General features: G+C 40.0%; 1 protein-coding gene across 3 annotated transcripts in view; it reads left to right on the forward strand.

Moving 5' to 3' along the window:
• The window catches only part of Khdrbs1 (KH RNA binding domain containing, signal transduction associated 1), a 41,167-nt gene that overhangs the window by 13,143 nt on the left and 14,588 nt on the right, over positions 1-13,436 (forward strand). For all 3 annotated transcript variants that reach the window (XM_052718761.1, XM_052718763.1, XM_052718762.1), the window contains exons 3-9: positions 1,710-1,826; positions 3,519-3,665; positions 6,393-6,526; positions 8,219-8,420; positions 8,858-8,925; positions 9,822-9,880; positions 12,309-13,436. The exon at positions 12,309-13,436 is cut by the window's right edge and continues 1,707 nt beyond it. In XM_052718761.1, the coding sequence (XP_052574721.1) occupies positions 1,710-1,826; positions 3,519-3,665; positions 6,393-6,526; positions 8,219-8,420; positions 8,858-8,925; positions 9,822-9,880; positions 12,309-12,406 (825 nt within the window). In that variant the 3' untranslated portion in view covers positions 12,407-13,436. The remainder of the gene's footprint in view (positions 1-1,709; positions 1,827-3,518; positions 3,666-6,392; positions 6,527-8,218; positions 8,421-8,857; positions 8,926-9,821; positions 9,881-12,308) is intronic.

Consider the following 13,436-nt stretch of genomic DNA (forward strand, 5'->3'; position numbering starts at 1 on the left):
CAAAATAGAATTCTGGATCTTTAAAGCATTGCCCTTTGTCAAAAGATTGACTGGAGTTGGTTTTTTTTACTCTTTGGGAGCCAACCACCCATCTCCCAAATAATTACACAGAGACTTAATCTGCTTATGAATGCCTGGCCTTCCTTATCTTGGCTTGTTTCTAGCCAGATTTTCTAAGTTAAATCATCCCATTTCTCTTTAACTACGTTTTTGCCTCTGAGCCTTTTACTTTTCTTTATATATCTTTATCTTATTTTATGTATATGTCTAAGTGCCTGCATGTATGTTCTATGTATACCATGTGTGTGCGCTTTGTGCTTGAGGAAGCCAGAAGAGGTTATCAGATTCCCTTGGATCTGGGGCTGTAGGTAATTGGGAACAGAATCCAACAAATAATATTAACCACAAGCCATTTCTTTGCTCCTGACTTAGACTGTAAATCAAATAAAATAGAACTTTTAGAGGCCAGCCTAGTCTATAGAACAAGTTCTAGGACGGCCAGGGCTACGGAGAAACCCTGTCTTGGGGAGGTGGTATTCTGGGCTCACAAGATGATTCAGTGGGTAAAGGTTCCTGCCACCAAGCCTGAAGGCCTGAGTTTGATTTCTGGAACCCACACGATAGGAGAGAACCAACTTCCCCAAGTTGTCCTGACCAGTGTGAAGTGTGGCTGTCTGGCGCTCTTGTGTGTACTGGTGCACATGGTTGCTCTTTCTCATAAAATTAATAAATATAAAATTTAAAAATAAACGCTTCATCTTTGTTCTCTTTTTTTTTTTTTTAATTTTTATTTTTTAAATTTTTTGGTTTTTTTGAGACAGTGTTTCACTGTGTAGTCCTGGCTTTCCCAGAACTCAACTGTAGACCAGGCTGCCCTCGAACTCAGAGATCTGCCTGCCTCTGCCTTTGAAGCTCTGGGATTAAAGGCATGCACCACCATCTCCCACCCAGTCTTCCTCATTTTTTTTTTTTTTTGTTTTTTCGAGACAGGGTTTCTCTGTGTAGCTTTGCACCTTTCCTGGAACTCGCTCTGTAGACCAGGCTGGCCTTGAACTCACAGGGATCCGCCTGGCTCTGCCTCCTGAGTGCTGGGATTAAAGGCGTGCGCCACCACCGCCCGGCTGTCTTCCTCATTTTTAAAGGGAAGTAGTTAGTTAATATTCAGCTTACAATACATGCTACCAAGGGGTACAGCATTTGTTTTGTTCTGGCTCAGAAGTAGAGTACCTGCTTGCTTATGTACAATGTCTTGTCTGATTACTAATAAAAATTTATGCATGTTGATGGGAAGTGGTGGTGCACGCCTTAATCCCAGCGCTCAGGAGGCAGAGGCAGGCAGATCTTTGTGAGTATGAGGCCAGCCAGGTTGACAAAGCGAGTTCCAGTACAGCCAGGGCTACACAGAGAAACAAAGTTTTCTGCATGTTAAAATGTTTACGATACATTATTATGAATTGCAATAAGTTATGGAAAGAGTGCTGAACTTTATCAGGAAGTCCAAATTCAGGTCTAGGAACTGTACTCTTAGTTACATGACTTAAAACTAATCACTAATTGATACAGCTGCAATATATTTTGAGTAAAATGGGTATTTCATATATATTTATATATTAAGATTCTTTATAGTGTTGTTGAAGATCAAATGACATATGTTTAAATTTTTAAAGAGGTATGTACATTTAGAATTCTGTTTTTTAAATTTTCTGCAGTTCAATTTTGTGGGGAAGATCCTTGGACCACAAGGAAATACAATCAAACGACTTCAGGAGGAGACTGGTGCAAAGATCTCTGTCTTGGGGAAGGGTTCAATGAGAGACAAAGCCAAGGTAAGTTCATAGTCATGAGACAAAATAAAACCCTAGTGCCTTCTAGTTGAACAGTATCTGATATGGATGCTTTATGCAAGCAAACATTTTGGAGTTTGTGTATGGGTTGGGAGGGGTTGACACAGTATCTAATATGTAGCTCTGGTTGGCCTGCAACTTGCTGTGTAGACCAGGTTGGTCTCAAAGATCTGCCTGCTTCTGTCTCGCATGTGCTGGGGTTAAAGACATTCACCACTATCTTTAATCCTGTGCCCTCTGGCATATAAAATATGACTGCTATAAGTTTTCATTGCATGTAAGTACTCATTTGGCAATGTTGGGAGGAGCCTAGACATGTCTTAATGATTTTTTTAAAGATTTGTTTATTTTATGTATATGGATGTTTGGTCTGCATGTATATCTGCACATCAGATGAGGGCATCGGATCCCATAGGACTATAGTTATATAGACAGTTATGAGCCACCATGTAGGTGTTGAGAATTGAACTCAGGACCTCTGGAAGAACAGTCAGTGCTCTTAACCTCTGTGCTATCTCTCCAGCCCAACCCTTCCCCCTCTTTGGCTGTATTATGATATAATTAAGTAACATTGTTAGCTTTGGTAAACTTACCTCTGAAAACTTGAAATGAGAACTGGGTATACTAAATCAGACTAAAGACACAAAAGTGTGAGCAGCCCACCCTGTTTTCCAGGGACAGGAAATAATGAGACCAGTGGTATTAAGGGCTGGTGAGTTTGGGATTAGGTAATTTGATTTCTAGCCACCAGGAATGTGCCAAGAGTAAATATGAGTTATCCTGACAAAGAGAACCCACCTAAGGTTTTTTTCCTTTTTCATTCTACAGTTCCTTGCACAGTGAACTGTTAGTTGACAAGAAGCTTCCTACCACACATAATGGTCTTCCTTCTAGGGTCAGCTTTATAGCTAAGATTTGCCTGCTAAAAATCTAGAAACTTTTTTTAAGGGCCTAACTTTTTTTTTTTTTTTTTTTTTAAGATTTCTTTATTTGTTATGTATACACACACCAGAAGAAGGCATCAGATCCCATTATAGATGGTTGTGAGCCACCATGTGGTTGCTGGGAATTGAACTCAGGACCTCTGAAAGAACAGCTAGTGTGTGCTATTAACCACTGAGCCATCTCTCCAGCCTGAGGAACTAACTTTTAGGTAGTTTTTTTTTTCTCTTGTCCTTTAGCATTTCTCACTAGATACACAGAATGAATCTGACATATATTGTTTTAGTTGGTGGGATTTGTAAGAGATTTTCTTCTTTGTTCTAGCTTTGTTCTTTCCTTGAACTCCTAGACAATAAAAACACATAAGCAGGGCTGATGGTGATAAAGAGCTCCAATGGGTTTAAAAACTACTGGTTGGTCATAAACACATACACTAAATACCCAGCAAACTACTATTATCTGAGCAGATTCTAAGATTAAGCTTTAACATATCATTCCTTCAAATTCACTGCATTGAATGTTCCACTGTTTAAGGGACAGTTAACCAAGTACACTTTATTGGGTGATATGAGTTCCAGGTTCTAGGACTTGCTTTACTTTCCTTAGGAGTTCAGGTCTTTTACATAGTAAGTTATTTCTGGCTCTCCCTATGGCCTAGAGATACAGGTGTTGTTTTCTTTTAGTCTATGTATGATTTGACATTTCTTTGCTCTTTTTTTTTTTTTTTAATAGGAGGAAGAGCTTCGCAAAGGTGGAGACCCCAAATATGCCCATTTAAATATGGATCTGCATGTCTTCATTGAAGTCTTTGGACCCCCATGTGAGGCTTATGCTCTTATGGCCCATGCCATGGAGGAAGTAAAGAAATTTCTAGTACCAGTAAGGAAATATGCATATTTTTTATTGTCTGAACAAGGAAGAAGCTAGGATCATACTGTTGAGAAGGCCAGGGTTCTTGACTAGGGTCCATACTTTTGTTCATTTTTCTGAGGTTTCCCCACTACTCACACCTCATTCTTTAGGTACTATACTCCAAAGCCTACTTTTTTAATGCCTCATTAATACTTACTATTATCTTTTGTCAATATTTTGGTTCCTGAGGTGTTGGCAATCTGTTTAACAAATATTTAATAAGGTCTTCATTCAGTTCAGTATTTTGGTACTGCTGTGGAACCAGGAGATGGTGTCAGGAAAAGGACTTAAGGTAAATCTGCCCTTAAGGAATTTGTGTGCTAGAATCTTGAATAGAGTTGACAACAGGAAGCTTATTGCATCCAGTGTTCTAATGTGACACACTGCAGGGTTCTTCTGGTGGAGTTTTTATTCAGAGTCTGGCTTAGAAGGCGTATATGTTATATGTATGACTATCATTGTTTATTTGAGACAAGGTCTCACTAAGTATCCCTGCCTGGCCTGGAGCTCAGTATGTATACCAGGCTGGTTTCCAGCTTGCATAGATCCACCTGCCTCTGCCTTCCAAGTGCTGGGATTAAAGATGTTTTCCAGTATACCTAGAAAATGGTGTGTAATAGTGTTAACCTGATTATAGTACAGGTTAAGTATCAGTAATCTGAGCTGTACTAGAATGTTTGAGAATTCCCTGCCCTCCAGATTTTGGAGTTTTTCCAAATATATAAGAAGGTATCTTGAGGATGGGACTCCAGTCTAAGCAAACACTGGTTTTTATTTGTTCTGTTGAGAACCTTGCATGCTGTGCAGCCTGGCCTTAAATTTGCTTTGTAGCTGAGGGTACCCTTGAATTCACTGATCTTCATGCCCCTCATTTGCTATTATTAAAGCCAGGCACTGCCACACTTGATTTTGTGTGTTAGGGATCCAACCTAGGCCTTGTTCATGTATGTTAGGCAAGCACTCTACCAATTGAGCTATGTCTCCAGCCCCACAAACTTCATCTATATTTACTAAATACTTTAGAGTAGACTGAAATTTATTACTACCCACCTGCCCCACCCCCCACCCACCCCCGACAGAGTTTCTCTCCTGGAACTCTGTAAACCAGGCTGGCCTTGAAGTCACAAAGATCTGTCCCAAATGCTGGGATTAAACCCGGCTCTGAAATTTATCTTAATTGACAGATGCGACTGTTGGAGATACCTGAGCAATGAGCTGAGCATTGGTAGTACTTGACCCTATCTAGTCTTAAGTAGCAATGATATGTAAGGTCAAGGAAAGTACGGAGTTTCGGGGGACTGTGTCATTCTTTTTTTTTTTGCGTGAGGGAGTTGGGGGGTTCTGACACAGGATTTCTCTGTGTAGCCCTGGCTATCCTAGAACTCACTCTGTAGACCAGGCTAGCTTCAAACTCACAGATCTGCCAGCCTCTGCCTCCCAAGCACTGGGATTAAAAGCGTGCGCTATCATGCCTGGCTTTTCTTGGGTAACTTTTAATTTCACTTTTCTAAGCCATGGGCTTCTTGTTCACCCCAAATGTTAAGTCATAGTATATATAGTAAAATAGTAAAATTGTGCTTGGCTATAAAGGTACAGAAATGGCTCTTGAGGTTGGGAAGATAAATTCAGTTCACAAAATACTTGCGATCAAGCTTATGAATCTGGGTTGGCTCCCCCAGCACCAACATGAAAGCTTGCTGTGGAGACAGGAAGATCTGTGGGGCTTGCTGAATAGCCTAGTGAGTGAATGAGCTCTGGATTCAGAGAGAGACCTTGTTTCAATAAGGTGGAGAAGCAATTGAGAAAACAGTGAACCTCTGGGTCTACATCCATGTACACACAATGGCTCTTGAAAATCTCAGTCTATGTGAAAACTACATGATGTTTTAGGGAAAGAGGTGTGGTTTTGCAACAACCAAACAAGAGGGTCTTCCCCTTCCTCCCTTTTGTGGCAGCATTAGGAATTTCTCAGGACTTTGTGTGTACACTAGGCATGCCTTTTATTCCCTAATTATACCCCTCTCCTTTTAGTGTGTCTTAGAAGGGTTAGAGCAGGGTTAGCAGGGTCATTTTGACAGTTGAATGAAAAATCCATACGGAGCTTCTTATGTAGCAGCCAATACATAGAGCTTCATTAATGGTAGTGGCTTCAGTTATTCTAGGAAAAGTGTATGTTATGAAGACTACTTCTGAGAATATTCCAGGCGGTGAGCTGTAGGTTGTTTGGCTTGACTTGAGAAAGGTTTGTTTATATGTAATATACATATACGTACATATACATACACATATATATGTAAAAGAAGTGATCAAGGGTGAGATAAGCAGGAACTACTTTCTGAAAAACCTCATCTATTAGTAAGGGTCTGCTGACAAGGCCTTCCTCAAGTGACAGGGTATAATTTGACTTCAGAGAATGAATTTCTTGACTTGAGACATCACCTCGGATTTCAAGACTCTTCTTTTTGGGGGTGGTATTTTGAGACAGGGACTCACTATGTGTCTCTGGATGTCCTAGGACTCAAAACTATGTAGTTCAGGGTAGCCTCAATCTCACAGAGATCATCTTGTCTCTGCCTCCCAGAGTGCTGGGACTCTTCCCAGCTTCAAAGCTGTTTTTAAGATTCAAGGCTGTGTCAGGGCCATGTGAATTTTGGAAGGAGAAGTTACACATTCTTTGTTGCCTTTAATTCCCAGGATATGATGGATGATATCTGCCAGGAGCAGTTTCTAGAATTGTCCTACTTGAATGGAGTTCCTGAACCCTCTCGTGGTCGTGGGGTACCAGTAAGAGGACGAGGAGCCGCCCCTCCTCCTCCACCCGTTCCCAGGTAAAAAATAATTGAAAAGGAAACATAAATCTGACTGCTGGTAGTCTCCTTTGCTCTGTCTAGCTCAGGAAGAGTCAAGGTTTGTATGGTATATCAAGTATAGAGTTCTAGATCTTAGCAGTTTGGCCTTAGACAAGTGATACAGTCCTACTGAAACTTAGGGGCTTCTAATTTTGGACACTCCTAGCATTAAAAAAAATGTTTTGTTGCATTTATTTATTTGTGAGCGTTTGGGGGATACATATATGGGTGTGGAAGTTAGAGGACAGTGAGTCCTATCATCTGGGTCTTAGGGATTGAACTCAGGTTGTCAGGCTTGCTCAACTGTGTGTTTACTCACTAAGCATCACACTGGCCCCCTAGTTGTCTTTTTCACTATATAGCCCTGACTTACCTGGAACTTGCTACATAGACCAGACCAGTCTGAAACTCAAAAGAGATCACCTATTTCTACCTTCTAGGTTCTGTAACTAAAGTCATAAGCACCAAATCTGGCTATCTGGTATGACTTTAGAATTTTACCTTTTTTGGTTTTTTGAGACAGGGTTTCTCCATGTGGTTTTGGTGCCTGTCCTAGATTTTTTTTTTTTTTTTTTTTTTCCAAGACAGGGTTTCTCTGTGTAGCTTTGGAGCCTGTCCTGGATCTCACGCTGTAGACCAGGCTGGCCTCGAACTCACAAGAGATCCGCCTGCCTCTGCCTCCCGAGTGCTGGGATTAAAGGCGTGCGCCACCACCGCCCGGCTGTCCTAGATCTTACTTAGTAGACCAGGCTGGCCTCGAACTCACAGAGATCCACCTGGCTTTGCTTCCCGAGTGCTGGGGTTAAAGGTGTGCTCCACCGCCACCCGGTAGAATTTTACCTTTTGAGTTTAACATTTATGCAATATTCATTAGCCTAGACTTGCCTGAGGTGTTGTGATCCACTATTGAACCCAGAGAGTCTGCTGGTTTAGACCCTGTCATGTGTATATATATTATTCCATGCTTTAGGGTTCCATGCTCTTTTAGGGTTAGAGATGTACCTCATTGATAGAATGCTTGCCTAGCATGCGCAAATCTCTGGGTTTGATCCTTAGCACTTCACAAACAGGGTATGATGACACACAGTTTTAATTCCAGTACCTGGCAAGTAAAAGCTAGAAGTGCAAAGTCATCCTCAGATACATAGTGAGTTCAAGACCGTACTGGGTTATATGAACCCCCATCTCAATAAAAGGAAAAAAAGGTAAAAAGAAAGGGCAGTGGTGATGCACACCTTTAATTCTAGCACTTGGGAGGCAGAGGCAGGCATGGATCTGTGAGTTCGAGACCAGCCTGATCTACAGAGTGAGTTCCAGGACAGCAGGACTGTTACACAGAGAAGCCCTGTCTCGAAAAATTAAAGGGGGGGGGTCGGGGGCCAAGCAAGAGATATAGGCTCTGACCTATATCTACCAAGTGTAGCCACAGAGCCTCCCTTTAAGAAACTTAAATTAACTAGGTTTGGTGCATACCCCAGTAGAGGCATTGCTAGGTGGATTTGTGTGAGTTCTACATTAGCCAAAGCAGCTCTAGGAGACCTTGCCTCAAATAAATGAGCAAGTAGTTGAAAAGTATAAAATATTTCTAGCTCCAGAATGTATGAACAACCCTGAGCATGAATATGGCTTGATTATTAAAAGCTGAAATTTATATAAATTTTGTTTTTGTAGAGGTCGTGGTGTTGGACCACCTCGAGGAGCTTTGGTTCGTGGAACTCCAGTGAGAGGCTCTATTACCAGAGGTGCCACTGTGACTCGAGGCGTGCCACCCCCACCCACTGTGAGGGGTGCTCCAACACCAAGAGCTCGGACAGCAGGCATCCAGAGAATACCTTTACCTCCACCACCTGCACCAGAAACATACGAAGACTATGTAAGAATGTTTTGAACAATGCATCATTTCCTCCATTCCTAGGTTGTCAGGGAAAGTAGTGACAAAGAGTCTTATCCCTGTGTGTAGGTAAAAAACACTACTTTAAGATTTGAAATCTGTTCAGTTGATTTTGAACTATGAGATGATTTTTCTTCTATTTTAGGCATTATTACCATCTCTGTATAAGTTAAATGAGAAGAAGTAAGTTGTGGTTTGACATAAAAATTTTACTAAGAGATTGTTATTGATAATACTGAATCATATTATATTTGATTTTTGTTTTGTCTTTCTTCGCTCTTCTACAGCGGATATTAATATTTTGAGAAAATGTTCATGGCCTGCTTATTCAGAAGCCCATGATCCCCCAACCTGACCCCCAATTGATTGTAATTATCTTCTCTATTACATGCAATTCTGACCTAATTTATTTGTTCCAGGGATATGATGATACATATGCAGAACAGAGTTATGAAGGATATGAAGGTTATTACAGCCAGAGCCAAGGGTGAGTCAGGCAATAATAGTGTCCTGTATATTGTTCTAGATGGGTGGAGTTGGGGAAACTAAAGATTTGGGCAAACCCCAACCTACAGAGTAATCTGACTTACCATTTTGAAGGTATCTTCTCTGTTTTTGATGACTTAAAGGCATATGGGCCTGCAAATTTGGATAACTGAGTTTTATGTAATAATTTAGGATTTGAGGCTAATTGATGAGAAATTCCTGAGCTAATGACTACGTAGAAACAAAGAGAAAAATACCATTAAATAATTCTTTTATTAAGAAATACCACGCTCAGTTGGTAGAATGCCTGCCTAGTGTGCATGAAGTCCTGAGTTTGTTCTCAGCATGGAATCATGAGTTCAAGGACAGCCTGGGATACTGGAGGCTTTGTCTCATTACAGACAAATCAACTCACCCCACCCACATTGGAGATGCCTTTAATTTTAAGAACAAGCTAGAAACTTAACCTAGGTGTTTTGTTTTTAATTTCTCTTAAACACATATTTGAGTATGTGTGTATATGTATCTTGCCTATCTCAGATATCTATAATAGTGACAAAACAGGCCTTTTCCTGTTCTCTTCCAGTGAGCTATATGAATATGTACATGATAATTAATATTGTAAGAATCTGATTTAGATTGTGGTTCTCCATATTAAATTGTATGATATCGGGGGTGGGGGGATTGGTTGTTGTTGCTATGTGTTTGTTTTTCTTGCTATAGTTAGACTTTTTGGTAAATACATGGTTTATACATGTTTTGTTTGTAACTATTAGGGTGGTTAGGGATGGGACAAAACATCTCTCCCTATTTTATAGATATAAAGTGCCGAAGATATGGAATATTGAAAGAATGCTAAAACTAAAGCCTTTTAATATTCTGTTTTTGGCTTTCCAGGGAGTCAGAATATTATGACTATGGACATGGGGAGGTTCAAGATTCTTATGAAGCTTATGGTATGTTTTTATATCTGTGGTGGGGTAAAATGTATAAGTAAGTTTCTGGAAAAATACTGGTTGATGGATTCTTGGGAGTCAGGCAGTCACATCTAAGGAGCAGTAGAAGCCTGCTGCATTGGTAAATGTAACTCTGGAAGTTTGGCTCTTTGATTTTATGGTGTTGTATGCCTTGGGCTCAGATCTAGCTTCACTGGTTTTGGACCTTTTGCTGCTGGTGCCTTGGCCATGTTGAGAGATAGAAGAACTTACTTGTTTAGCTCTACTGTCCTACCCCTCCCTCATTTAAAAAAGAAAAAAAAAAACTTACTGAAAATAATAGTAGTGCAAAAGAAAATGCCAGCTAAAAGCAGCTCATCACAGCAGATTAGAAGGCAAAAATAGTACCTGTTAGAATCAAATCAGAGGCTTCAGGGGTGGAGCTAAGTCACATCAGTAGTAGCACCAAGCTCCTTCCTACTTGGAAGACATATCAAGTCAAATTTCTTACTCTTTAAAAATTTTTATTTTTAAAAAATTTTTTATTTTTATTCATTTTATGTCACCTACCTCAGCCTGCTCTGAATTATATGGCTGATGATCACCTTGATTTTCTAATTTCTCTACTGGGGTTACAGCATGTGTTACCACATCTGGTTTTGTGTGGTAGCTAGTGATGGACTTGTTGTTTGCTAGACAAGTCCTCTATCATCTGAGCTTCATCCCCAGGCAACTCAGGTACTGATCCCATTAAAGCAGTTCAGGCTGGGAAGGTAGCAAAACCCAGACTGCCTTCCCTGAGGTTTGGTTGAAAACACATTGCTTAATTGTGTCCTTAAGAGCTAATAATGACTTTGTGTTAATGGGTCTCTGAGGATATTTGTATGCAGTGAGAGCAGTCTTTATAAACAGAGGTCTTCTGCATCACCGAGGAATTCCCTGCAAAGGGGCTTAGCTGCTAACAGTTCATCTTAAGATACTCCACAGAGAGTTAGAAAAAGGAATCCAGTGGGTCCTCCCATAAGACACTAAGCTTAACCCATTAGCATGATATAGCATAGCCAATCAGATCCTGATCCCCCAAAAAACAGTTTTTACAAGTTTTAACTAAATAGTACTGCACTGTTGCCATAGTAACATTGCGGCACTCCACTTGTGTGTACTGTTTAGAAGGTGGGGTGATTATGGCTCAGTATTTCCCTCCATCAGTGAGGCAGTACAAGAGTTTCTATATGTGTTTGGCAAAACTGCATTTCTATTTTGTTGGAAAAGATTGAACTAAAGAGGCTGAAACCCAGCATGGTGGCTCATGCCTGTAATTGTAGCAGATGGGAAATAGAGGCAGGAACATCAGAAACTCAAGGTCATCGTCCGTGATATACCAAATTTGAGAGTAACATGAGGTACATGAGATCCTGGTTTAAAAAAAAAAAATGCAAACTAACTATATCCCAGGTACTTGAGACTAAGGCAGTAGAATTGTAAGTTTGAAGCCAGGTTAAGCTACATACTGACTTCAAGTCTATCCTAAGATGAGATACATAATAAGACTGTATCTCTAAAAATAAAGAGGCAGACTATTATTCATGTGTTCCTGGTATGATGTTGTCATGATCAGTATTTTTTTATAGATTCCTTTCTAAAGAGAATTAGAAACACACTTTTTTGTTGGTACCCAGGAGCATCTTGTAAAGTGGATGGGCTTTGTATATTGTACTAGGAGCATAGGTAGAATTCTATGTAATTTTTGATCCATACAGAAAAGTAAGACCTTTGGTAATGGTACCTAGTATTTACATGTAGTCATGATTTGGTATGGCAAAGGTAAGGATAAATATAAGAGGTCATCTGTAGAAGTCATGAAGAAAAACATTTTGAGAATGTTAGTGCTTGTCAGGGCTGTTAGCCTGAGAAAGAACTAAGAAATTCTCTACAGTTTTATAATGCAGCATTTCTTTATACTTTATCAAACCCTAGTGTGTGAGTACCATGTTGTGGTGGAGGTCCTCATTTAATTGGCCTTGCAGATGTTTTGCCATCTTAACTGAGGACGAGTGCCAAATGGCTTTGGGAACTGGAATGGCCATTGCAGACTCCCTGAGATTAATGACTCCTTTACTGCCTCAAGCAATGTGTGTTGCATTTATCCAGGTTTTGGAACTGGGTACCATTTATGTTGCTTATGGAGAATGTTGCTGCTCAGGAGAACTGTACAGTAAAGGCTAGCCTTTTCTGAATTGTTCCCTTTGTCTTCTACTCAAAATGATGGGAGATGACCCATGCTGATCAAGGAGGGCCAAGTAGAAGCGATCAAAGAACACCAGGAATGTATCAAGATGCTGGAAGAAAAACAGTATTGTTGGTGATACATGTCTGATGTTGACCTACCCTGGTTATGCCGAAAAAACATTGGCCCGTGCTTTATAAAGTGTTTCTGCTTTTTCCACAGGACAAGATGACTGGAATGGGACCAGGCCATCACTGAAGGCCCCCCCAGCTAGGCCAGTGAAGGGATCCTACAGAGAGCACCCATATGGACGTTATTAAAAACAAACAGGAGGGGAAAATATCAGTTATGAGCAAAGTTGTTACTGATTTCTTGTATCCCAGGATTCCTGTTGCTTTACCCACAACAGACAAGTAATTGTCTAAGTGTTTTTCTTCGTGGTCCCTTTCTTTTCCCCACCTTCCTCCATTCTTAACTCTGCATTCTGGCTTCTGTATGTAGTATTTTAAAATGAGTTAAAAATAGATTTAGGATATTGAATTAATTTTTTAAGTGTGTAGATGCTTTTTTTCTTTGTTGTTTAAATATAAACAGTGTACCTTTTATAATAAAAAAGAAGTTGAGTAAAAAAAAACACAAACATGTTAGTTTCAAAAGTGGCATTGCTTGCTTAAAGGTTCTGAAGTAAAGGCTTGTTAACTTTTTCTTAGTTTTGATTTGAGGCACCCCGTAAAGTCATAGTTGCAGAATCCCAAACTAGGCTACATTTCAAAATTCAGGGCTGCTTAAGATGTAAAATCACAATGTTAACGGCAGTAGGTGCCACCATGTAAAAGTGAGCTCAGACGTCTCTAAAAACATTTCCTTTAAAAGCACATGGCGGTTGAATCTTAAGGTTAAATTTTAATATGAAAGATCCTAATGAATTAAATAGTTGATGCAATTTTTAACGTTAATTGACTTAAAACAACAACAAAATTAGGTTTGTAAAACTGACTTTTTCATTATGTGGGTTTTGAAATCTAGCCCCAGACATACAGTGTTGAGAGATACTTAGTGGGGGGTGGGTGGGTAGGGTTTGGATAAGGTTGATGGGGGAGAGGAGTTGGCCACCTAAATGGAATTTGATGGTGTACTTTTTAGCCACAATCTTTTCATTAATAGTACTAATAGTCAAATTTTCAGTATTTAAAATGTCAGAGTATTTTGTCCATCTGAGCTTCTGCACTCCATGAAAAACTCACTTGGACACTGGGGCCAAAAGCTGATGATGTTCATTGAATTGACCATTGTCAATTTTGAGCTGTTCCCAAGGTAGTCAAGTATGTCTCAACACTAGCATGATATAAA

The sequence above is a fragment of the Peromyscus californicus genome, unplaced genomic scaffold (genome assembly GCF_007827085.1).
Source record: "Peromyscus californicus insignis strain IS unplaced genomic scaffold, ASM782708v3 Scaffold_5__1_contigs__length_169319896, whole genome shotgun sequence".
NCBI classification, from domain to species: Eukaryota; Metazoa; Chordata; class Mammalia; order Rodentia; family Cricetidae; genus Peromyscus; species Peromyscus californicus.